The 27,015-nt window shown below is 37.9% G+C and overlaps 1 protein-coding gene across 2 annotated transcripts in view; it reads right to left on the bottom strand.

Moving 5' to 3' along the window:
- The window catches only part of LOC109931831 (ELKS/Rab6-interacting/CAST family member 1-like), a 682,193-nt gene that overhangs the window by 356,924 nt on the left and 298,254 nt on the right, over positions 1–27,015 (bottom strand). For both annotated transcript variants that reach the window (XM_048608012.1, XM_048608014.1), the window contains exon 15: positions 19,352–19,512. In XM_048608012.1, coding sequence (XP_048463969.1) covers positions 19,352–19,512 — 161 coding nt within the window. The remainder of the gene's footprint in view (positions 1–19,351; positions 19,513–27,015) is intronic.

The raw sequence follows: 27,015 nt of genomic DNA, 5'->3' as shown, positions 1-27,015 counted from the left end.
ATCTGCCTTCTTAAGTCCGTGAAGAATCTTGTACGCTTCAATAATCTCATTCTTCTAAATTCCAATGAGTACAGGCCAAACCTACTAAATATATTCTCATAAGACAGTCCCTCTACACCTGCTATCAGTCTAGTAATCTTCTCCAGAGTACCTCCAGTGCTAGTATATTTTTCCTTAGATAAGGATCCAAAAATGTTCACAGTATTCCAGCTGAGGTCAGACTAGTGACTTCTGCAGCTTTAGCAAAACCTCTCTACTATTAAATGCCAACATTCCATTTGTCTTCCCTATTACCTGCTGAACGGGGATGCTAACTTCTTTTACTGAAGAAGGGTCCCGACCTGAAACATCAACTTTCCTGCTCCTCTGATGCTGCCTGACTTGCTGTGTTCCTCCAGATCCACACTGTGTTATCTCTGACTCCAGCATCAGCAGTTCTTACTACCTCCAAGTGAGCTAACGTCTTGTGATTTTTGGACAAGGGCTCCCAAATCCCTCTTCTGTACAATTCTGTCTTTCGCTATTTAAATATTATTCAGCTTCGCGATATTCCTGACAAAGTGCATAACCTCACATTTTCCCACATTACATTTCATGTACCAAGTTTTAGTCCACTTGCTTAACTTTCTCTCTCCCTGCCTAAACTCTTGGTGTCTTCTTACTTGCCTTCCCACCTATTTTTGTGCTACCTGCAAACCTGGCAACAGTACCTTCACTTTCTTCATACAGTTCATTAATATGTATTATAAACAAGTGTGGCGCCAGCACTGATCCATGTGGCAGTTCACTAGATACAGGCTGGCATCCTGTAAATGCCTCTTTATCCCACTCTCTGTCTTTTATTAGTTAGCCAATCCTCTATCCATTCTAATATACTATTTGCAATAGCATGGGCTCTTTTCAATAGCCTAATGTCGAGTAACTTATCAAATGCCTTCTAGAAACCCAAATATATTACATCCTCCACTTCCTCTTTATCTCTCCAGCTTGTCAGCTTTTCTACAGTCTAGTAAATTAGTCAGGCATGATTTCTCCTCCATGAAGCCATGCTGCCTATGCTTGATTATCTTATGCATTTCTAAATGCTCTGCTATTACATCTTTTAGAATAGGCATTTTCTGAACAACAGATGTTAAACCAACTGCCATATAGGTATGTGTTTACTGTGTCCTTCCCTTTTTAAATAAAAGTATTACATAGGCATCTTTCCAATCCTTTGGGACATTTCCAGGATGGTTTTGATGGACCTTATTTCAACATTAAATGGCTTGGGCTTTATTTGCAAGGCTGGAAGTCTAGAAATTCCAATGTGTTTAGTGAGCGGTGAAGGGATGTTTACAGTGGACAGTTGAATGCTGGCCAATTTTTCAACTTGGACAGAGAAGAAAGGGAGCTAATTTGACTGTTCCATTTCAAATGTGAATTTGAGTACAGGTTCGAATCCATTAAGACATTTAAGGAAAATCTTACAGGTGTCTGGGAATTCAAATATAGCAAATACATCTTCTACATATTGAAAATATGTAAGGGGTATCCTTCCATCCAAAGTATGTTTCCCAACATAGCTGTTTGTGAAAGCTGGACCCTGTGTAAGTCTCATGTCAAAGCCATCTATTTAACTATACGTGGTGTCGTTAGAATTGAACTCAACTGTGCAAGTTGCTGAGTTCAGTAATTCATTTGATACCGAATCACACGTGGTCACAGGGTTCACACGATGATGTGCTGCACTGCAGATGTCTATAGCTTCCTTTAATGATAGTATGTTGAATAGGCTAACAATGTCAGATAAGTAAAACGAATACTGCTTTGATGTCAATATGCAAGTCCTGCATGGCCTTCGTAAATGTGAAGGAATCCCTTATTAAGAAAGGTGTATATGTTCATATTCACAAGCTAGTTAGGGATGACTATATTAATCCCTTTGTTGGGTTTATTGACATAAATATAAATATTCAGGTTGGCCTTGAGGCCTCTCAATACTCCAAGGCATCCATGTTGCATACAAAAATCAGACAAATCATTTAGAATCCCACAAGATGCAAATGGTATTTCAGCTAGGTGTGTCTTCAAAGACTCACTGTTCTCAGTGGGCACTGGTTTGTGTTGGAATAGCTGGGATAGAGGAGTTCAAACTCAGAAAATACCTCTTCCCTATTGATGTAGGATGAAAACACACTGAAATTGAAACTAAACACAAGGGCAAACTCCTCACTCCTTGACAGTACGTGGTCAAGAGATTTATTATGTATTTAGCAACATTGTTGATTGCATTGCCAAATCCCTTCTACTTAAGTGAGTCTACAGGGCAAGTGTGGTTTAAACGTGTACCATTTATGGTGTGATGATCTATTGAAGTAACATAGCAGTACAGATGGATCAAATTGAAAAGGAAAGAAATTTGTGAATGTCAGAACAAGATCAGAGTACGGCACGGTATAAGTTAGTAACCCTAGTCGTAATCTATTTCATCTCATCTCATCAAAATACCTGCTCAATCATAGATCTGTCTCACATTAGCATTTACAATACATTTAGAAATGAAAATTGGCCCAATCTTGGAACAGGAGGAGGCCCTTCAGCGTGTTTAGCCTGCTGTGCCATTCAATATCATCATTGATCAAACAATGCCTTTTACTCACCCCATCCTATAACCTTGCATGCCACTGGCAATCAGAAAACTAACAATCTCTACCTTAAAAATACTCAAAGACTGAGCCTCCATAGCCCTCTGTGGTGAAGAATTCCAAAGGTTCACACCACATTGAGCAAATAAATTCTACTTATTTCATACCTAAGTGGTGTACCCTTTTATTTTTAAATTGTTCTGGTTCTAGACTCCCTAGCCAGAGGAAACATCTTACCTACATCTACCCTGCTATCCCTTTAAATGTTTTGGTAAGCTTCACTAAGATCACCTTTCATTCTTCAAAACACTTAACAACATAGGCCCAGTTTGCCCAATCTTGCTTCATAGAACAGTCTTGCCATCTTGGGAACAGTTCCGGTAAACCTTTGTTGGGTTTAATACATTCTTGAAAAATTCAATAGACATAAAATTAAAGAACAGTCCTTACATATATAAAACATGTTGTTAACAACCCAAACTTGGTCTTTAACTTTGTCTCAAGTATACAAATAGTCATTTGGCAAAACAGAGCTTGAATATTGCTGAAAAAAAAAGCATTTTGTTGAAGCTTTTCATGTTGCACTCATTAACAATATTGTATCAATGTGCTCATTTGACATTGCCATTCTATTCACCAATGTAACACTCAAGGAAGCCAGAGACATTTGTTGTATAAATACTCACCCCATCTCTATAACGCTGCATGCCACAGGCAATCAGAAAACTATCAATCTCTATAAACAAATAAGCACTGTAAATATTTTCAGTCAGCCTGTTCAGACATATATAGAACACACCTCTGGAGCAGGTGGGACGTGAACTTGAGCCTTATGACAATGCAGACCTGCCACATTGTGTAAATCAATGTTTATTGAACTTATGGACTGAGCAACTTGAGCTCAGTTTTAACAACAGAACTGTGGATGCTGTAAATCAGAAACTGCTGGAAAAGCTTAGCAGGTCTGGCAGCATCTGTGGAGAGAAATCAAAGTTAACATTTTGGGTTGAATGACCCTTCCACTCAACCCAAAACATTAACTCTGATTTCTCTACACGGATGCTGCCAGACCGGCTGAGCTTTTCCAGCAATTTCTGTGACTTGTAGGGGACTTCACAGGGTAGATGCAAGGAGGCTGATTCCCGTATGGGACCGATTAGACTAAAGGGCATAATCTTGGATGAAGAGGTCACACAGTTCTGACAGAGATGATCAGAAATTCCTTCCCACAGATGGCAGTAAATCTGCTGAATTCTTTACTGCAGAGATGTACAGGGTGGGTCACTAAGTTTATTCAAGGCTGGGAAAGACAGATTTTAAATCAATAAGGGAAATGAGGGTTATCCAGAATAGTCAGGAAAGTATATTTGAGGATTACCAGATGAGTCACGATCTCATTGAATGGCAGAACAAACTCAAGGAGCTGAAAGGCCTACTACTTCTACATCCACTGGTCTTGTAGGAGGGATGGAGAAGAGGCAGCTGATCAATGTCCTCAAGAAGACTGACTACAACATGTCTGATGCCTTTTGAACAGAATTATTTTCTTCAAACATAGTTACAGGATTGTTTTGAGATTAAGAGGTTATGAATTGTAGTCCCAAATCTTCTAGCCTCCTGGTCACGGGAGACCAGATGTGAGACCAGAGATGCTGGTTGCGACATTATGAAAGCTTGTTGCACTTAATTATGTGTAAAGAGCCTGGGAAGTTTCAATTCTGATGGGAAATTCTCCTGACTCCCCAGGATCCTCCAAGAAAATCTCAGATTCTGAGAGAGACTTCCGACTGTTCTGATGTATTTATTGATAGTTACCCAAGAAACGTAGTCATTGAAACGTGCAACAGATTGATCAGAGATTAGTTTGAGTGTGATTCATTGAAGTTTTATTTCAATAATACTGACTTATTCTAAACCCTTATAAGGCTACTTTTTATTGTAAATATTAGATCAGCATTATCTAAGTCATATAATCCCATACCTGTCTGAAGCCTCTTTGGAGACTGGAGAGACAGCTGTTATATTGAACCTGCCTTTTCAGCATGAGGAGTACATTGCTGTTTAGGATTAATATAGGCACGTGCTCCCAAGTTAACATATTATATCTGGGGTCAGATTTAGTGGACCTTGTAAAGTTGTACTGAAATCTCTACAACCAACTACTTTCATACGTTAAATGCATAACTCTTATAGGAAAAGTATTTTTAGCTTGAAAGAAATAGAATGAAGGTTCCAACTAACAGAAAATGCAACAGATAAAGCTACAAAATCAGATTTTATGGGGATGCATTTAGAACTTAAACTACATACCACTTTAGAAAACTGTAATTCCTTAATGTTATTTATGTTCTGCAATAAAAGTGATGGAAGGTTGGATACATCCACAGTTTTGGTTATAACAAGTCCATTTTTGTACTTGAAGCCAGATTTATTGCATTTATTTGTCATAAAGTTAATATGTGGAGTTTGTTTTTGTTCCGGTAGCATATTGAAATCATTCCTTCACTTTGTTGTATCTCTCTGTTGATAAGTATATAAAATCACATCATATGGTGTTTTCTGTACATTTCTGTACAATTCTGTCCCAATCTGTACTAATCAGATAGTAGACTCAGAAATGTAGAAAAACAAGGGCTCTACTATGTTTTTGCAGATCTTTTGCCAAACTACGAAGTTGTCACTAATAATGAGTACACTGAATCTGGGGTTTATTCCTCGACAATCATGTAAGTGGCAGCAACTAATTTACCAAAGTTTCAAAAAGTGACTGAACTAGTTACATTTAGATGCTGAAGAAATCTCTGACTTAGTACAATTTCTTTTATTTGAAATTTCTCTCAGGAATTACAAAAGTCAACACTGATAAACACTAAGTTAGGACAATATAGGAGTTGCTATTATAATTTTACAGAAATACTAATTGGACTTGCACTGCACTGATCCTCAGAAAACAAGACTTGCATTTATATGGCCAAATAAACTTATTTGTTATTTGACATCCTTCTTTCAAAAACATTGTGAACACAGGAATGTACTAGATTAATGGGATCTTTCTGCTATGAATCTTGCTTCAAAAATGTTGACATCATTAAAGAGATCAGAAAAAACAGATGATGCTTTGCTAGAAACCTTTAAACACTAATTTTTTGATTCTTCCAGATTAAATACCAAAGAATACTAAAAATCCAGTGTGCAGAGCCAGAACTTTCAAAGTAATCATTATTAATGATTATAAAAGAAAACATAAATATACGGTGAAGTTAAACACATGCAATGATAAAACCACTGACAATAAAATAGCAGTCAGTTACCATCAAGATAGAACACCATCAAGTCGCATTGCAACATTTTTTGGTAAGAACAGCAATTTAAATTGTCTCCCCCTCATTTTGTTTCAGCTTTTCTATGCCAAACACGTAACTGTTTAAAAGCTCACCAATGTCCACTGCCGTATTGCCAAAAGCCATTTAAAGTTTCTAGCTTACAGGCTATGAAACAACTTTAAAAAAGCAGACAGATTCAGATTGCCAAACAACGTCTGTAGCAAGTCCGGTGTAATCTTCAACAGGGTGAAGGTTTTCTTAAAATTAAATAATTGCACAGAAGACTTTTACAACATCTTGAAATTTAGATATAAATTGAAATGTTCATATAGCCAAGCAAATGTCCTTGTCATGGATTACATGTAAAGAATGCCACAGAGGCCATGAAATTTGGTACCACTGCTTCATACACTGGCATGTAGTTGCCTGCCATTGAGAGAAGTGGGCACAGAAATAGGAGGAAAAGAAAAACTGCTGTCCTATGTCAGGCAAACCGAGAAATGCTCACTTTATACATACTTTGAGATAAAATGTGTGAGCAAGTAATCATGCAGAGTGTTTAAATTTTTGTATGTTTGGTTCAGGTATATATTTCTTTGAAATTTGTTTCACAGGTAGACACAGGGTGGTTAAGAAGGCGTTTCGCACATTTGCCTTTATTGCTCAGACCTTTCAGTATAGAAGTTGGATGTCATGTTGCAGTTGTACAGGACATTTGTGAGGCCTCTTGTGGAGTACTGTGTGTAGTTCTGATAGCCCTGTTATAGGAAGGATATTGTTAAATTGGAGAAGGTTCAGAAAAGATTTACCAGGATGTTGCTGGGACTGGAGAATTTGAGTTTTAAGGACAGAGTGAGACTTCTTTAACTGCAGTGTAGGAAATTGAGGGGTGACCTTATAAAGGTTTATGAAATCATAAGAGGCATAAATAGGGTGAATAGTAAGGATCTTTTCCCTACGGTGGGGGAGTTCAAAATTAGACGGCGTATAATTAAGTTAAGAGGACAAAATTTTAAAAAGGAGATGAGGGGCAACTTCTTTATACAGAGTGGTTTGTGTGTGAAATGAACTTCCAGAGGAGCTGGTGGATGCAGGTACAGTTACAATATTTAAAAGGTGTTTAGATAAGTACATGAATAGAAAAGGTTTGGAGGGATATGGGCCAAACACAGGCAAATGGAACAAGTTTAGTTTGGGAACGTGGTTGGCGTGAACTAGTTGTATCAGGCTCACTTATTAGCTACACAGCAGGTTAGACCAATGATGTGGCATTGATTTTAAAATCAAGACAAAATACTGCAGATGCTAGAAATCAAATACAACCACAAAGAATGCTGAAGAAACTCTGTAGTTCTGTTCGCAACTGTGGACAGAGAAGCAGAATTAACATGGCCCCTAGTTTTGAACTCCCCTTAGGGAAAAGACCCTTGCTGTTCACCTTTCTGGTACAGTATGTGCGGTACCTAAAACTATCATTTGACTGCATTAAAATTGAGAAGTGTACACACTATGGTATCGCATATCATAGCACCTTTGTGGCCCATCTCAATTTATACTTTGGATGATTTCTCGTATGCATATAGTGGAAATAAAGTGCTGTAGGGGAGAGTGTGGAAAAGTCCAATTGTGAAGTGGATAAGCATTTGGGAAATACAGGGGAAAATGTATTAGTGATAAAGGAGAGTACATGCAGTTTCTAGATATTTCCTCTTGGTGGGAGAGTTCCCTTGTATATCCTAAAATTGGTCCTATAAGAAGCAATACATTTTCTCCACCATTGATGATTCCACGATGCAATATTTTAACGGGCAAATTACCTATTTTATATCTTAATATCTTATTTCAATTTAGTTTGCTCAAACAAATTATAGAATCATACAATGATTTCAGCCTCGAAGGAAGCCATTCAATCTAATGTGCCATGATAGCATTTTGCAATAGTAACTCAGCTATTCCTATGCCCCTGTCCTTTTCCCTTAGCCTTAGAAATTTGAAGGTATACCAACTTTATATTTGACCAGCTTCATTTTGCAAAATAGACTGTATCAATTAAATGGACCTATAAGTTTAGAAGCTATTCTGTTTTTCTTGTCAGTTTGGGTAACATTCCTTGTCATGCATAACAATCCAACTATCATAACCTGACCAGACTCCTATTCATGCCATGACACAATTTGCAACTCTGCTAACTAAACTTTATCAATTCCTGATTCAAACACCGTTGAAAACCTATTTTTACCAAGCTGTCTCAACAGTTCCACTACTTTGAGTCCTAAAGGACACAGGTGCTAAACTGAACTTGCGGCAGGTGGTGAAGAAAATAACAAGAGGGAAAATCAGACTTGACTGATTCTCTCTAATCCACCTTCCGCAGATGCACCGGTCCATGCCAATATCAGCAGGAGCAAGGACACCATGGTGCTTGTGAAAACAAAGTTCCATTCCACTTCAAGGATACCTTCCACAATGATGTGTAGCACAACCAACTATAATTAAAAATGCTGCCTTTTAAAATAAATTATTTGTTGTATTCTATTCTTGACTTATTTTTACTGTTTTCTATAACCCTCCCAGTTTCATCCTCGTCAGTATTCCTCATCCTGATACAATTCTTCTCTTTTTTATAAAAATGATGCCAGTCGTTCTTGCAATCAATAACTGCAGTTCCATAAGTATTTTTCTGGTTATAGATATGCTTAATAATTCACCAGTTACCTCTTGCATAGATTCCATTGCTGATCTGCAAATACCCAAACAATTTCTCTTTCTAGTTTCAATTCCTTTTAAAGTCAATTCAGTTTAAGTCCAACACCTTAAATCCAGCACAATTTACATTACAGATGTAATTTTTGTGTATGTGCCAGCTGTTTGTTACAGTAACCTTAAACTTGGATCATGGATAGCATTCTTGACTTGTAAACAATGTATTCAAAACCTGCCTAGACACTAGAACCCATAATTAAAATTGACAATTCCAGATGTGTTGTCTTTCAAATAAGATGCAAAAGTGAGGCCTTGTGTACCCTGTCAGGTGGATCAAAAAGATTCCATCACTTTAACACAGAAAAACAGGGTGACCTTGCCAACATTTATTCCTTGAAAAGTGCAATTATTTCTGCCTCAATCATTCCTTGCAGCAAAGTATTCCATACTCCAGTTGTATGAATAAATCATTTTCTCCTCCCTCTCCAGTATCTTCACGACAATTTTAAATTGTGACTTCTCGCCATTGTCTCTCCAACTAGAAAAAGGGATTTTCATGTTCACTTCATTGAAACCCTTCATAATAAAAAATTCAGTTCAACCTTCTTTAGATTTCTTTACTCTGGTTGAAATTGTCTTGGTGTCTCAAATCTCTCAATTTCCCACCTCTACATTTTCCTGGTGAATCCAGGTTGTATAGTTTCCATGATTTTCAAGTCCTTTTTATAATGAGATACTGAGTACTATACAGAGTACTTCAACTATGAGGTAATCATTTAACTAAATTTACTAATTCTATACTTTATTCATAATTTACAAACAATGTGACGTCTTAATTTTTGGTTTTACATACTTGCATTTGCCCTTTGATGGAATTATGACTTGAACTCGTAAATATTGCTTTCTCATATTATTTCATTCTGAAAAAGCCAATATTATACCACTGCTTCATTAAGAGCGGTGTATGCTAATAAGCCATGATGACACATTGTGACAATAGGATACCAGGATGACATCACTTGACTGTATGGAGTCCAAGCAGCAGCATATTGAATTGAGGATGATAACTAAATTGCTCTGTACAAAGTTATCTGTCTATCAAATTATACTGTTTAACATTTTTAAGTAAATTGAAGCTATACTACTGACCAACCAGTGTTGAAATGGTATTCTATGTTAAAGAACACAACAGAAGAATGTGAAAGCCCATTAATTATCCTTCCTATTCCTTACGTACCTTTAAAAATAAACTATTCCATATAAAATTGCACTCAGCACTGGTCTGTTCATATGACTAACCATCCATGTCTTCTAGAACACTTTAATTGTTCTCCTTGTTGACCAACTTTTGTGGCCTCAACACATTTCTCTCACAGGCCCCTTGGCTCAAACCAGAATGCATTCGAATTTTTAGATCTGTAAGCCTGCCCTTGGATTGGTTGTGGCTGACCTTCTATCCAAAATCAAACTATCCTGCATCATTCTTATAGCTTTACTTCTATTTACATTCAAACATTCATTAAGTTCTGCCTTAACATACTCAATAACTGCATGTCCACAGCTCTTGGCTGTAAAAATCTGAAAGAATCACCACTCTTTGAGTTAAGAAATTTCTCCTGATCTTAATCTTAAACAATCCACCTGTATTCAAAGACTGTAACTCCATGGTCCATGTTCCCAAATCAGGACAAACATTTTCTCAGCATCTATACTATCAAACTCCTCAAGAACCTTTTCTGCTTCACTGATATCACCCCAAATTCTTCAAAACTCCAAGGAATATAGATCTAGTCTACATACTCTGTCCTCAAATGGAAATCCTCTCATTTCAGAGACCAGACTGGTGAATCTGTGTTTTATTTTCTCTAAGGCAAGTACATTCTTCCTTAAGTAAAGCCACCAAAACTGCATGCAGTGTTCCAGGTGTGGCCTCACTAATGGCTGGTATAATTGTAATAAGACTTCTTTACCCTTAAACTTCAATCCCTTTTTAACAAAAGCTAATGTATAATTTGCATTCCTTATTGCTTGTTGTATCAGCATGTTAACTTTCTGATTCATGTAGAATATCACGCAAGTCTATCTGAATGCAAACATTTCCCAGTCTCGCAGCAGTCAAACATTTCGCTTACGATATAACTTCATACTCCATGACATTGTATTCCATCTGCCATGTTCATGCCTAATCACTTAATTAGTCTAGGTACTTTGTAGCCTTTTTGCGTATTCTTCCCTGCTTACTTCCCAAACAACTTTTGTATTATCAGCAAATTTGAACTGATACACACATCTAACTTCCAACAATTATTACTTGTAGTATCCTGTTAATTAGTTTGCAAAGCTGGAAATGACCTATTTATTACTATACTCTCTTTCTGCCCAACAACCAATCCTCCAATTTGACACTTTGTTTAATGTATTCTTTTTGAAAATCTTGAAAACAGGATATCCACTGGTTTTTCCTTGTCCATCCTGAGTTGCATCCTCAAAAAACTCTTAACAGATTTTTCAAATGTGACGTTCCTTTCAGACATGTGTCTGCTAAATCATTTTGACATAACGATGGGTACAGTTTGGCAATGGCCAGTGTACTTGTGGGGAGTAAAGGATTTCCTCAATGGATTTTGCCTAAATATGATATCAGCACTGTTTTAAGTACATTCTTTTCTGCAATTAAGTCTTTTTGCGATAACACTAATTTACAAATAATTGTTTGTTAGCATATTGGTAAAAGAATGTAAAACGTTAAAGGTTTTCAACTTACATTCATCAGAACTGGGATGCAAGAAAACAAACTTTGAAAGGGAAAACTAATTTATACAGCATGAGTCTGCAGAGTACTGATTGGCTGGATTATGGCTGACATGGATCTGTTAACCATTCAATCTTATCTAGCTGATTAGCTTCTGATCAGGCAAGCAGCCTCTGATTATTCAGGGCATGACACCATGGGGCATTAGGCAGGGATGGGTAGTCTCCATAACCTTTTCTCAAAAAGAAAATAAAATCTTTCTGCTTGCACCGAATGAAGTCCTTAATGTCAATATATGTAACTACTAGCATGTGGAAATGAAATGCAATGCCAACCTGACTAATCATTGTACATTGGCTTCTCAAGATAATATTGTCATGGTCTGAATCATTTAGTAAATGGTGTCCAACAGCAGCATCACATTTAATGCAGGACACTATGTTCTGAGTTGCTGCCTATTGTAGATCATCGAAAGGCCATGTTGTTTGATACAATCCACCAGTCATTGAGATGTGTCGCTAACGTACCAGACATTCCACCAGAACTTAAACTGCAGGAGGGTTTTTTTGAAACAGTATGTGAATAGTCCAATGAGGGAGTGGGTCATACTGGACCTAATATTGGGAAATGAGCCCAGTCGGGTGATCAAAGTTTCAGTGGGGGAGCATTTTGGAAATAGTGACCATAATTCCATAAGTTTTCGGAAACTTATGAATAAGGATAAGAGTGGACCTTAGATGACAACATTAAATTGAGGGAAGGCCAACTATAACCAAATTAGGCAAGAATTGGAGAGTGTGGATTGGGAGTGGCTGTTTGAGGGTAAATCCACATCTGACATGTGAGAGCCAGAGGAAACGGATGAGATCTTTAATGACTAGTTTCCATTGGTATTTAACAAAGAGAGGGACGTGAGAGATGTTAAGGCGAGGGAAAGGTGTGTGAACACTCTCGGGCAGGTCAACTTAATGAAGGAGAAAGTGTTGGTGACTTGAAATACATTAAAGTAGATAAGATCCGAGGGCCAAATAGGATCTATCCTAGGATACTGTGGGAGGCAAGGTTCCAGAAGACTGGAGAGTGACCATTGTTGTTCCTTTGATTAAGAAAGGAAACAGAGATAATCTAGGTAATTACAGGCAAGTGAGCTTGACTTCAGTGGTGGGGAAGCTGTTGGAAAAGATACTAAGAGACAGGATTTATTCAGATTTGGAAGCAAATGGACTTGTGAGTGATAGGCAGCATGGATTTGTGCGGACAAGGTCGTGTCTCACCAAGTTGATTGAATTTTTTTGAGGAGGTGGTAAGAATAATGTATTTTCTCCTCACTTAAAGTAACAGCTCGGAGATTCAGGGCTTATTAATGTGAAGCAATTCAAACGGAGTATCACCATTACAATGATACTTCAATTATCTGAACACTTCTTTGTTTTTTTTAAACAATATTATCTGGGCAAGTTTGAAAGCTCTCTGAAATTTCAGTAGCTATTTTGAAACTTTCCAAATTTTATCCTCTGCTCGAAATATTGAGAATGGAGTTCATTAGGCTGACCTCTGGAAAAGTGAGCTGGCTATATGTAAACTGTTCCATATAAACTGTTGCCTGTTATTTCATGGAAAGATGGTGAATAACCCAAGTATCTCCAATCGAGCAGAATATTAAAAAAAAGTGGGTTATTTTAGAAGTGTTTTAAATATGATGAAAAGTAATATATGTAGTGAATTAGAAACTATGCAAGAGAAAATAACAGAATGTACAGTAAAATGTAAAATATTTGGGTGCTAATTTTGGGAGACTGAACAGTGATAGATCTCAAAAAAATAACAAAACAGTCAAAACATTTACGAATTATCTTAATTGTTCCAAGTGGGGAGCAGCAGGACAAATGACCATGACTGTCTATTTTTTCAATGAGAAGAACGTTTCAAATTTAACATCTGCGCTAAATATTTTATCAGGTTCATGCCAGCAGTACCTTCTAAGTAGAATTTGAGTGCCATATGGTAAAGACGGACTCATAAAGCAGCATTTTCTAGTGACTGTGACAATGAAACTTCAATGAAACCTTTACAAACTAAATAATCTTAGATGCATTTCTTCCATCTTCCACAAGGTGGACTAAAAAATGATCCAGTGTGATAAAACTAACTGTAAACCAACAAGCTGGTTTATTTTGCATGAAATTCCTGAACAAAACAAATACAATTTACAACGAATTTAAAATATTTCATTAGATTTCTTGGAAATATTCACGTTCATAGACAGGTTTTGGAGGCTCCACTTGACCTGCTGAGCCAGAACCCTCTGAGAAAGAACTATCCTCCTGGACTTGGCTGAGGCCAACTGACAACTATGAGAAGCTTACTTCCTTTGTGTCAGTACAACATGACAAGGCAACAAGGGAGTAATATGAGCTGGTATCTCGGCTGAGGGGGTAAAGTGCAAAAAGGCAAGTCAGGGCAATGCAAGGCGAGGATGCTGCAAGAATCCAGGTAGGCTCATTATGACAGTGAGAGAAGAGCCCAGAAGTGGAGTCTGGTCCAGTCCATGTGCTTAGGTACACGTCCTCAGTGCACAGTGCCCCTGTACCAGCATTGTAATGATTTTTGACAGTGTACACCGAGATGCAGCACTGAAGTATAAAAGTATCATGTAAATGGATCGAGAGTGCTGTAAGGGTTCTTAGAGACTGGCACGTGTTGGGTGTCAATATCTATGGTGCATCTGGTAGGTACCCATGGAACATACCCCGAAATGTTGTTGTCCATTATGGAGGTGCTTCAGAGTAGAGGTGAGTTGAATTTGCCAGGTACTCACTCTGGTTTCCTTGTCAAGTTTTCTAGATGTCTGGCTTGCTTAGCGAGTTTCGTAAAATAGACAGCTGAATATTAAAGAAGTTAGTTAAGTTGTCAATAAGGTACTTAACGAGCAATAATCCCCCTTAATCGGCAGTTTGTTGCTGCCTAGTGAGAAACAGCAGTTGAAGGCAATGCCATGAATGCTGGAGTGATCAAAATCAGTGAACTCAGGCTAGACTTCAAGAAACAGTTTTATGCAGGGTTGGGAGCTGGAGAACTTTTTTTTATTAGCTGTGAGTGTCATTGGCAAAGTCAGCATTTGTTGCCCATCTCTAATTCCTCTGGATGGTGAACCATGCAATCCATTTTGTGTAGGCATACCCAAGATCTGTTCGGAAAGAAGATTCAGGTTTTTCACCTGATAACAGTGAAGGAACATTAATAATAGCTCCAAGTCAAGATGGTGTGTGACTCGAAGCGAACTTGCAGATCATAGCATTCATAGGTGTTTCCTGCTCTTGTCCTTGGGTGGTAGAGAACGTGGGTTTGAAGTTGCTAATGAAGAAGGCTTTTTGTTGCATTGAATCATGAAAATGGTACACAATGTTGCCAATATGTAATCCTAATGGAGGGAGTAAATATTTAAGTTGGTGGAAAAGACGCTCTTAAATGGGATCCTTTGTTTTGGGTGGTGCTGAACTTCTCAAATGTTGCTGTAATTGCATTCCTCCAAATATCTTACTGTATCTGATAGATAGCAATGCTTTAGAAACCCCAAAGAGGATGTACCGCAGGATACCACACCCGGGGCCTGTGTCGTGTGTGTATGTGTGGTGTGTCTATATGTGTGGTGCGTGTGCGTGTGCGTGTGTGTGTGTGTAGGTGTGATGTGCATTGTGTACGGTGTGTCCGGTCCAGTGGAGAGTTGTCCCCATGATTCCCATTAACTTCAACTGGGTTAAGAATCCTTGATGCTGCACATGACCAATATTACCTTGACATCATAGGTAGTCACTTCCACTCACCTTTTGAATTTGGCTCTTATGCTCATGTTCAGATCAACACTGTAATAAGTTCAGAAGACTGCGTGGCCCTGTCAGAACCCAAACTAAACACAGATGGACACTTTGGTAATGTCTAATCTATATTGTTTCTCTTCTCAACCTCCTTCCTCGCCTGAGGCATGGTAACCCTCAGGCTAAACCACCACCAGTCATCTTTGTCTCTCCTATGATTCAGTAGGACTATGGTCCTATGTTGTAGCTTCACCAGGTTGATTCGAATGCCCGAGGCTGGCCAAAAGTGTACTGGAATAGGTGAGTCTAGAGGTAACAAAGATGCAGATGAGGGTCACAGGTGCAGATGAGTTGAGCAGGGCAGAGACATTATTGAGCTCAGATCCTTCTTTAGCTTTCCAACTTCAGAGACTGTCTTGTTAATTGTAGTGGCATTGTACACAGAACAAGAATCAGCATTCAATAGACTCAAACAACTAGTGAAAACAATCTTTGATGTCAGTAATGAAGTTACCTTGCAGCGATGCCACAGAGACAATATTTGGAGCAACCTTTATGCAACAAGGACGAGAAGTTTAATTTGCATTCAGGGCATCATACATGCTGAATGATGAAACAGTCAGATTGAGAAAGAGCACCTGGCTATTGTGTTTGCTTTTGAGCATTTTACTTGATACCAGTTTGGGAAAGACAAAGTGACAGCGGAGTCTAACCATAAACCACGACAAAGCACCTTCCTCAATTTTCTATGTGCCCCAAAGTGCCTGCAAAAAAACTTATTTCACTTGCTGAGATGTCATCTGGACATGCTTTACAAGCAAGGGAAACAGATTGGCATTGTTGGCATGCTCTCAAGAGCAGCATTCCTTACAAAGAAAGGTGAGTATGCTCAGGGAAAATGCAAAATCTTCCAAATTCAACATGAGGCAACTGGTTGACATGTTCTGGAAGTCATCAATCCAGCAGAGCCACTGAATCTGAAAGATCTTGCTCAGATGAAGCAAACTAAAACAAGATGTAACTTTCCACGTGCAGCATAAAGTAATGATGAAAGGATGGCCTAACAGCATTGAGGACACACCAATTGTTCTGAGAGAGTATTAGGCATACAGAAATTAAGTGATAGTTCAAGACAGCAGCTTGTTCAGAGGAATCAATGCACACAATCAAAGAATTGAATCTAATCTGAGGAAGGCAAAAGAAGTCTTCTACTGGTTAAATATGAGTCATCAGATTAAGGATCACATCAGCCAATGCAGCGCCTGTAATAAATACCAAGTGGAGCAAGTTGGAGCAGTTTATGACCCATGACATGGCAGGCAGGCCTGGAACTGATTATCTTGTCACCATTGTCTATATTTTTAATCAACCTGTTCAAAGATGTTATTACACACCCCTGTAACATTATTCAGTGTGTGAATAAATAATACTCCTGGTTTTACTGTTAGGGAGTTGCCGTGTATCACTTTTGAATTAATTTCATAAACAGAGGTTTAGGAAATGCTACATAGCCTTTTCAATACTAGACCATGCTGTTTATAGCCAGAATGCAAGAAGTTCAAACTGCGTCTCTCTATGATCGTGACATTTTATTAATGAATTTCTACTGTCTCCTTTTAAATGGAATCGAATTTAACAGCATTATGGACCTTGTGGTGTGAGAGCACAGAGTATGACCAGGTGGTAGCTTCACAAACTTAAATCTGCAATTAAGATTCAGTTTTAAACCATTTTAAAAGCAGACAGAGTTATAGCTACTGGTGAAAAAATCAGCAGTGTGATATCAATAATACATTGAACCCTGGCGAAATTGAATTCTAGACAGTTTCTTTAGAAAACTCACAGATAGCTCCTCCTATAAGGCAAAATACAACCAAAGAGATTTTCACCTCTTATGTGGGAGAATTGGCAGAATCTTGGAACAAGCCTCCAACTCATTTTCTGTGCACATACTGATATAGCTAAGCACAAAAACTATAACCCAAGACACTATTTGTTAAATTAACTGAGATTTAAATTCCTCCTCCCAAAAAACAAAATTCAGATGCTAGCATTTTGTAAAGATGTTATTTCAATCATTAGGTGATAGATTATTGCTGTTGGAGTTAGTATTAGCTTCAGAAAAGTGTGGTTCAGTTCATATCATTGATCAATTACTATTTCCTCTGGTTTGGAATCAATAAAGGCTGAGTCAAACAATGCAATTTTGTCAAAATCTGACAATGACTATTTACTGCTGAGGTAACTAAATAATTTAGTTACTATATGAAATATAATCACATTAGCAAAAATCTTTTGTACTCCCCTCATCATTTGAACAGCATTACTGTATAACTGGTGCAAAGAAAACAGCATCCTTTATCCGTGTCTGTCCTTCTACAGACCATTAATCCAAACCCTTGCATTTTGTCTATATTGCATTGATTTGCATTTTTATGGATTGCATTGACAACAGCGCAATTATCTCCGCACAGTACCACTATGACAGCCTTACAGCACAAAAGAAAAAAAATGGCATCCTATGAAATATATTTTCAAATTATACAATTCTGTACTGTTTCTTGAAATTTCACAGTTAATTATATTGATTTTATTGAATCAATAATACAGATTAATAATACATTGATGCATTATTGTTTGGGAACTCAACACACCTATGCAAGAGGTCAGCAGATCTGAAAACTATTCTGGTTCCCCAGATGCTCGTGTTTGGAAGAGAGAAGAGCACAGAGCAGCTGGAAGGTCAGGTTGTCACATGCAGTTTAGAGTTCTGGGTATCCAATCAGAATTGACAGTTTTATTCTGCATAAGTAATGTTCACAGGCAGCTTCTTAAAGTTGGCACTAAGCATTCGAATTTTTTTTTTAAACAGGGACTTCACCTTTAGTACAAATTCTCATTGAAATTATTTCAGACGCAGAAATGCTCAGCAGATACAGTTGTATTGTTTGGAGGCCCTGTGATTTAGTTGGTTGTCAGTCGGGCAAATCTCAAGGTTCTCTCATGCTCTGTTAATAACAGGCCTTTTAACAAGGTTAGAAGATTCAGGATGGAATCCATCTAAAATAATTAAATTATTTAAGAAATGCACATACGTGCCAGCTGCATGACCCCATTTCATGTTTTCAAATCACCTCCCAGAGAATCAAGTGCACTATGTCTTGAAAATGTGGATTCAGGTGCCCGGCTTTTTGGTCCATGCCCTTGCCACAGTGTTATATCATCAACAAAGTCTCACCAGGTCAAGGTTAAAATATGAAACTAAACTTTTACAAAACTGAAACACAATCCTTTCTGGTACACAGGCTCTAGAACATGATACTTCTAAATAACAAAAAAAATCAAAACTTTTGTCAACAAGTATAATTTACCCATCATTCTTTCTACTTCCTCTCAACTTCAGTCTATAGCAAAGCCCAAGTGCGACAGAAATATACAATCTACATTATAAATTGGTTGCTATACTCTACCAGTAAAATGTGAATAAATTACACAACTATGAACATATTAATCTCATAACTATGAATATACCAATCACTTCGGAAAATGTTTGTTTTCAGGTCGGGTCAAAGAAGCAGAAAATGAATGCAAAACCCCTCTGATCATAACTTTCTTTTATGAACAAAAGAATATACTATTTCAATTTATCATTCTCTTGTTATTCCAGCATGCATTGAAGAACACAAATCTTAAAGGCATTTGTTCAAGTAGCAATTAAACAGAAAGTCAGTACAAACATGGTGTTTTCTCAGATAAAACTAACAAAACTTTTTGTTGGTATAGATCCATTTGCACCAATTCCTAATCAAGAGAGCTATTCTTTTGTGCATGTTTACGACAAATTGCTCAAAGGAGTCATGCAATCAGCTCACTTTGTGGGGAAACATTAATTTCCTCTCAATATTTACCTGTTGCCACAGCCGAAATATACCATTTTAAGAACTTTGGACGTGAATCTACCATGCAATACTAGTTAAAATGCAGACTAATCCATATTACAGCAACCTACTGCTGCTTTGAAGTAGAGAGAAAATGAGAAATGATATAGAAGAGCAAACAAAAACAACCAACTGGGAGAAATAGACGGAATTCTTCATAAATGCAATACTGAACTGTAAAGATTGCCCTTACTTCATTTCAAGCACTTCCTCTAGGTGTTTCCTCCTCTCAGCACGCAGGTTACTGAGGTGGGCTTCCTTTTCTGCCAGGGACTGCTGGGTAGAGGATAGCTTGGCATTCATCAGCTCCAATTCTAGTTTCACTTTCTCCATAGCTGCCATTAACTCTTGCACCTACAAAACCAAATATTTCAGGTATATTCAAAAACAGTAAATTAACATTACTTTTAAATAAACATTGCTCTGAAGGTCAATCAGCAACATACTGGATCATTTACAGTACTAGTATAGGAGTTGATATTGTCATCATACAAATATAAAACCTTCTTCAAGCTTTCACAAAGGCTGAAATGGTAAATAAAGACATGATGCATTGTTCAGCTTTGCAGATGAAGTTTGCTTCACATTTAATTCCGAAAATGTGAATTCATCTAATATTTAATATTGGATGATTAAACTTAGCATCCATGTATTAAATAAAGAATGAATTCAGTTTGAGTTCTCACTCCTGATCATTATACTACTTACTCTTTAAACAACATGGGAGTAGACATTGGGTGAAGATAGTGGAAGCAAGTGCAATAGTATTAATCCTGACTGTCAAGGTACACATTTAAAATATGGAAATGGATTCAAGAGTTGGCCTTTTATAAGGCCACTTTATAAAGGTAAATGCAGGAAGGACATTCTTGATGACTGGGGAGTCCAGAACCAGAGGTTATAGTTTTAATATATGGCATTAATGTTTTAAGACTGAGATGAGGAGAAATTTCTTCACCCAGAGAGTGGTGAGCCTGTGACATTTTCTGCCACAGAAAGTGGTGAAGCCAAAACATTAAATGTTTCCAAAAAGGAGTTAGACATAGTTCTTATGGCTAAAAGAATCAAATGGAACAGGGAGAAAGCAGGAACAGAATGATGAATATTGATCAGCCATAATAAAAATGGATGGCAAAACAGACTAGAAAGGCTAAATAGAATACTCCTGCTCCTATTTTCTATGTTCCTACACACTGATTATTCAGCTTTTCAACATGTATTCCAGTTCCAATTGTCAAGTCATCTTTGGACTCAAAACATTAACTCTGTTTCTCTCTGCACAGATGCTGCCAGACTTGCTGGGTTTCTCCTGCATTTTCTATTTTTGTTTCAGATTTCTAGCATCTACAGTATTTTGCCTTTGTTTTAACATGTGCATTAGCCTGTGGACATTTCAAATGAAAACAATTTTTTTTTCAGCTGCTGGGCATCCAGAAATTTATTTTTTGTGTAATACACGCATTCACCTTTATACAATCTATATAAAGATTAGTTGACCTATCCAGTTTTGGGACATTATTGGTAAATTCCAGCTGCTTTAATTAATATAAATCAAGTAGGCTTCCAGCATGCACTGAATCTCTGATTCCACTTTAGTTTGTTTTTCTGGGCACAACTGATAAGGATGTTTTTTATTCATCCTAACTCTTCTACATTCACATCATACCGGATTAATTTATTTTAAGCAGGTGGACAGATTACCTCATACGTCCTCAATAGTTTTACAACACCCTCCCACTTTCCTTTCTCTAAATATGAGAACATGATGTCTAACTATCTCAGTATTTCTGTGTTAGCTAGTTGAATTGTAGGAGGTTCGCTTTGGGAACTGTCTATCTCTCTATCTACTTCACTCCCTTTATCTCCAACAACTTCCCCTACTCGATTTGATTTGATTTACTTATTGTCACGTGTATCTAAATACAGTGAAGAGATTTGTTTACAAGCATTACAGGCAGATCATAGTAAGCAAGGACATATAGATCATAGGATGAAAAGAAAACCTTAGACACATATTCCCCTCCCCTGTTCCCTCCAGGGACACCCTGGTCCATTCCTCCTTCACTCCTGCCACTTCAACACACCACCTTGTTCTCGGGCCAACATCTCGCTGTCAGACATGCTGCAGTACTCTAACGAAGTTCACCACAAGTTGGCAGAACAGTACCTCATTTTCTGCTTGGCTACTCTACAGCCTTCTGGATTCAATATCAAATTCAACAATTCTCCCAAGTCCTTACCCCAACCCCCACACACTAGGCCTTATTATCACAGGGTCTGCTGTTATACACAACCCGTTGTTAGCCACTGATTGTCCCCATTAGCAGCCATTCATTCTACTAGGCTGACTGTTCTCCACTCCTTTGTCTGTCCAACTATTCTTCTCTCTCTTTGGGCCCTATCTCCACCTATCATTTACTCCTTGACCCCTCTCCCCACCCTACTTTCTGCATAAATAACAATTTTTTCCTAGCTGCCATCAGTTCTAAGGAGGGTCACTGGATTCGAAATGTTAATGCTAATTTCTCTCCACAGATGCTGCCATTTACCAACATGTTGGGTTTTATTGAACCTTTCTGGAGTGAAAACTAAATCCTTAAGGGGTTATTTTCCCTTTAGCTAAAAGACTCTTCACATCCTTCATCTAAATTTTGTACTTCTATACTTACAATAGTATTTACTTCTGGAGTCTTAGTTCTAGCTAGAACTATAATCTGATCTGGGGCCTTTTCCTTCCAAGTTTCCATTTCGAACTCATTCTTATGAATTTCAATAATTCCCATAGGTGTGCCTCTCAACTTCCAATATTCTGAAAGAACATGGCCCACCTTGTTACATTGGTAACATCTCAGCTTCCAATTTTGACTGAAAACAAAAAATGCTGGAAATCACAGCAGGTCAGGCAGCATCCATGAAGAGAGAGCAAGCTAACGCTTTCAATCTAGATGAATCTTCATCAGAGCTGAACATGCTCCTACTCGGCTTCCAAATTTCACCTTCATTCGTGCTTCTTTCCTTCCTGATCTGAGGGCAAGATCTTGGTGCATTCCTTTCACTCTCTCATTTTCTTTCTAGTTTGAATTTGAGGGTAATGGAAAAAGGCTTTCATTTTATAGATTTTTGTACTCCATTCCCTTTGAAATAAAGGCCAACATTCCATTTGCCTTTCATATGAGATGCTTAATTTATTTTCTAGCTTTTTTAGATGTAAGCATGAAGACTTCAAAATCCCTCTGTGCTGTAGCTTTCTGCAGTTTTTGTCCATTTAAATAATATTCAATTCCTTGATTCTTCCTGCCAAAGAACATAACCTCAGATATTTCCACATTATATTCCATCTGCCAAGTTTTGCCTACTCACTTAGCCTGCCTATAACCTTCTGTAAGTTTTTTTTTGTCATCCTTGCCACTTGCTTTCTCATCTATTCCCACCTGTAAACTTGGCTATAGTACATTCACTTGCCTTATCCAAGTCTTTAATATGTGTTGTAAATAATTGTGACCCCAGCACTGATCCCTGTTGCACTCTACTCATTACAGGGTGCCATTGTGAAAGTGTCCCTCTTGTCCCAAATCTCTGTCTATTTGTTAGCTAATCCTTTATTCATGCTAACACACTTCTCGCAACTCCATGGGCTTTTTACCTTATTAAGTAGCCAGCCATGTGGCACCTTATCAAATGCCTTCTGAAAATTCAAATATAGACATCCACAGCTTCTCCTTTAGCTCTCCTATTTGTAATAGAGTCATTGAGTCATACAGCACAGAAACAGACCCTTCGGTCCTACCAGTCCATGCAAACATAATCCCAGTCTGAACTAGTCTCACCTGCCTGCTTTTGGCCCATATCTCTCCAAGCCTTTCCAATTCATGTACTTATCCAAAATACAATAAATTTGTCAGACATGATTTCCCATGCTGACTCTGCTTCATGATATTATGGATTTCTAAACACTCTGCTTTTAGAACATAGAATAGTACAGCACAGTACAGGCACTTGACCCCACGATGTTGTGCCAACCTATTATCCTACTCTAAGATCAAATTACATCCTTTATTATACACTTGTAACATTTTCCCATATACATACATTAAGCTAACTGGCCTGTTCTTTTTTTTTGTTTTTTTTTCTCTTTTTAAATAAAGGTATTACATTTGCAGTTTTCCTATCCTTTTGGACTTTTACAGAATCTAAAGATTCCTGAAAGATTGCTGTCAGTGCATTCTCTACATCTGTGGCTCTTTTTTGGTTGTTTTTGTTGGCTTTTAAAACTTGCCCAATCCTCTGGTTTACCACTAATCTTTACCACATTGTATGTTTTTTCTTTCATTTTGATACTAACCTTAACCTCCCTGGTTAACCATGGTTGGATCCTGTCCTTCCTACAATCCCTGTTTCTCACCGGGATCTATCTTTGTGTGAGCCATGAACTATTTTCTTAACTGTCATTTTTCCTCAACCATCTTTCCTGCTAGGCATCTTCCCCAGTCCAGTCCAGCCAGCTTTGTCCTCATTCCTTTGTAATTAGGCTTATTTAAGCTTAGCCCAGTTGTTTCTGACCAAAGTTCCTCCTTCTCAAACTTAATGTTAAATTTTATCATATGATGGTCATAGTTTACTCTGACATCATTTATTAAATCTGCCTCATTATACATCACCAGATCCATGATTGAATCCACGAAATATTGTTCCAGGAAACTATCCCAAATACACACTATGAAATCTTCCTCATGACACACTCAGCCAACTTGACTATTCCAATTTATACAAAGATTAAAGTCATCCATGATTAATGAATTGTCTATTTTACATGTCCTTATTATTTCCTGATTTATTCTCAGGCCTACCATGTGGTTACCATTTGGGGGCCTAAAACTATTCGTATTGATGTTTTCTTCCCTTTATTATTTCTCACCTCACAAATATTGATTCGACATCATCTGATCTGAGATCATTTCTTGCTATCATATTAATTCCATCTTGTACTAACAATGCTACCCTACCACCCTTTTCTTCCTATCCATTCTTTCAAAAGTCACATGCCACTGAATTCTCTTTCTATTGGTTATAAAGAACCAAGTTGGATCAGATTAGTGAACTTTAACTCAATTCCTTGAGTCAGCACCAAAGAATTGGTCAGACAGAATGATAATCTCATTTAGGGAGACTACCAAGATAGCTACAGTGGAGAATGGAAGAATGGACTTCTGAATTTATGGTTATGGGAATTGCTGGAAAGGAAAGGAAAACGGATCTGCATTCATAAATTGGTTTCTACAATCACCAGATGTCACAATGTATTTTTCAGCCAATGACCTACTGCTTTAAGTATACTCAATTCTGTAATGTAGGAAATGCAGCAAACAAAATGCACACTGCCAACTCCCAGAAACAGCAATGTGATAATAACCAGAAAACCTGTTATTTTGCATCAATGATTGAAGGATAAACTTCAGTCAGGACTTAGGACTAAGGATAATTTGGTTCCACTCCAGTTTGATGGGCTCTGTGGTTTGGTGTGGCTGGTGCTTAAAAGATTGTGTAAGTGGTTGTGTGGAGATTTGTGTACTTCCTCCAATGCCTTGAATTCACCTCTGCATATTCTTACTGTGTTCAGTGCCTTTGCAAAAGAGTTTTCATCACTTTGGTCAGTCACAAGGCAGAGTCTTGCATGAGTTGACAGGTGTGTTTAACTCTTCGGGGATACTTTGAGAATATTTCTAAACTACTTCTACTGTCTTATGAGAGTCTCCCACTGTGACTGATATTTGGGTATAGTAATTATTTTGAGAGTTTGAAATCAGCATATGAGTAGCCTATCCTGTCCAGCAGATGGAGGTGCTAATCACTTAAAACCAATGTTGGACAAGTTTGGTAAGGATGCTGCAGTTGGATTGCCTTTCTCACTACTGGATTTGGAGGACATTGAAAAGGCACTGTAGGTAGTATTCTCCAGGGCTTTACAGTGCCTGATGTAGTTTGTTCAAGTCTCCACCACACAGAGGAACCCATGGACAGAGCACCTGGACAACTCCTTGCGCTTCTTCAAATATCTTTCAAAGGGTCTTTTACAAGATGGCAGAGGTGGCAGGTTAGCGCTCCTGGCCTATCCACTCTCTCTTGCCCGACTGGCCGCATCCTTCCTTCTTATTTTTTATTTCTTAATTCATCTTTTGTATCAAATTCACCTTTTCTTCTTTCTGTGGCTGAGGTGGAAGAACAAGGTTGTGGGCGAATGAAACAGATCATTCCTTGTGGCCATGGTGGATTCAGCAGTTTCTTCAATGGGGTCATCAAGAGTCAGATTTCATGGACCTAGGGAGTTAGGATAGGGCCTGGTCCACAGAAGTTTTGACAGTCTCCAGGCTTTGGTGGCAGCTGGAAGTTCAGCAACTTCATGGTCGTACATAGGTGACTTGGTGGGTCCTTCTTGCTCGTTCTGGTGGCGATGAGGCAACTTTGGCGGTAGAGATGTGGTGTCCTTGATATGGTGGTGGGAGGATTCAACAGTGGTATTTTTTGTGGATCCAGTTCTTCCTTCAGGGCAGCTTCAGAGGAGATGTCCTGTAGCCAATTCATGAAATCAAGAGCCATGGAATGACTAGAAAATGAAATGTGTCTTAAATTATCTTTTTTTTCATAATTCATGCAATTAAATGGTACTGGTTAGTGGCGACTTATGCACATTTTACTGTATTTTCACAAATACAAGTAACAATAAATTACTGTACTATACTATATATGCACGGAGCAGACAGATGAAGCTTGGTTTATTGCTGGTACCACTGATCTTGCAGGACCACCTCAGTATGCACTGGAATGTCATATTTGAACTTTGACTGGATTTATGATACAATACTCAGGGAATCAATTCCTTTCCATCACAGGAGCAGAGTCAGACTGTAATAAGTGAGGAATATTTTTCAGTGCAGGTCTGCTTTTTTTATTGGTAAATTAGGTATTTATTTCACAACCAGGTGTCTTATAAATATCTCGTTTACAATAAAATCAGTTTACAGAAAAACTTGTTAATCACACAATAATCATTTTGACACTTAGATCTCTGTGATGGCAAAAGTAGATTTGTTTTTGACCCTCTAACAACCAATTACATTGGTTGACAGCAAATTCCAGAAAACAACACTGTAAGCTCTTAACTGTGGAGTTACACAATTGGGAAAAGTCAAAAAAAAATTATTTTGGACAAAATATTTAAGTAATCTCAGTCTGTGGTTTGAAGCTATTTTCCTTTAATTAAGAAGACTAAGACCATAAGAAATAGGAACAGGAGAAGGCCGTTTAGTCCCTCAAGCCTGCCCTATCATTCAATAGGATTTGACTGATCCGACATTCCTCACGTCCACTTTCCTGCCCTTTCCCTGTAGCCCTTGATTCCCCTACTGATTAAGAATCTATCTATCTCAGCCTTAAATATACACATCAACTCTTCCCCTACAGCTGTCTATAACAAGGAGTTCCAAAGACACTCAATCATCTGAGAGAGGAAATTCCTCCCCATCTCATTGGCAACTTTTATTCAGAGACTATGCTCTCTGGTTTTTGATTCTCCCATGAGGTGAAACATCATCTCAGCAATTACCCTGCCAAGTCCCTTATCCTATTATTCAAGTCCCTTATCCTAAAAGAATCCTATATGAATGAGATCACCTCTCATTCTTCTAAACTCCAGTGAATACAATTCCAAGCTGTTTAGCCTTTGCTCATAAGACAATCCCCTTCATACAACAAAATAACTGAAGCCAGTTATTAAACCAAACTGTAAAGACTCCAAAGCATTTTATTCAAGCCTTAGTTTCAAACGGCGAAGTCACTTGTCAAGAAAAGTTACAATTTCTG

Source organism: Rhincodon typus, chromosome 18 (assembly GCF_021869965.1).
Source record: "Rhincodon typus isolate 14 chromosome 18, sRhiTyp1.1, whole genome shotgun sequence".
Classification (NCBI taxonomy): Eukaryota; Metazoa; Chordata; class Chondrichthyes; order Orectolobiformes; family Rhincodontidae; genus Rhincodon; species Rhincodon typus.
Note: the sequence above shows the minus strand (reverse complement) of the source record. Positions and strands in the feature narration are given on the sequence as shown.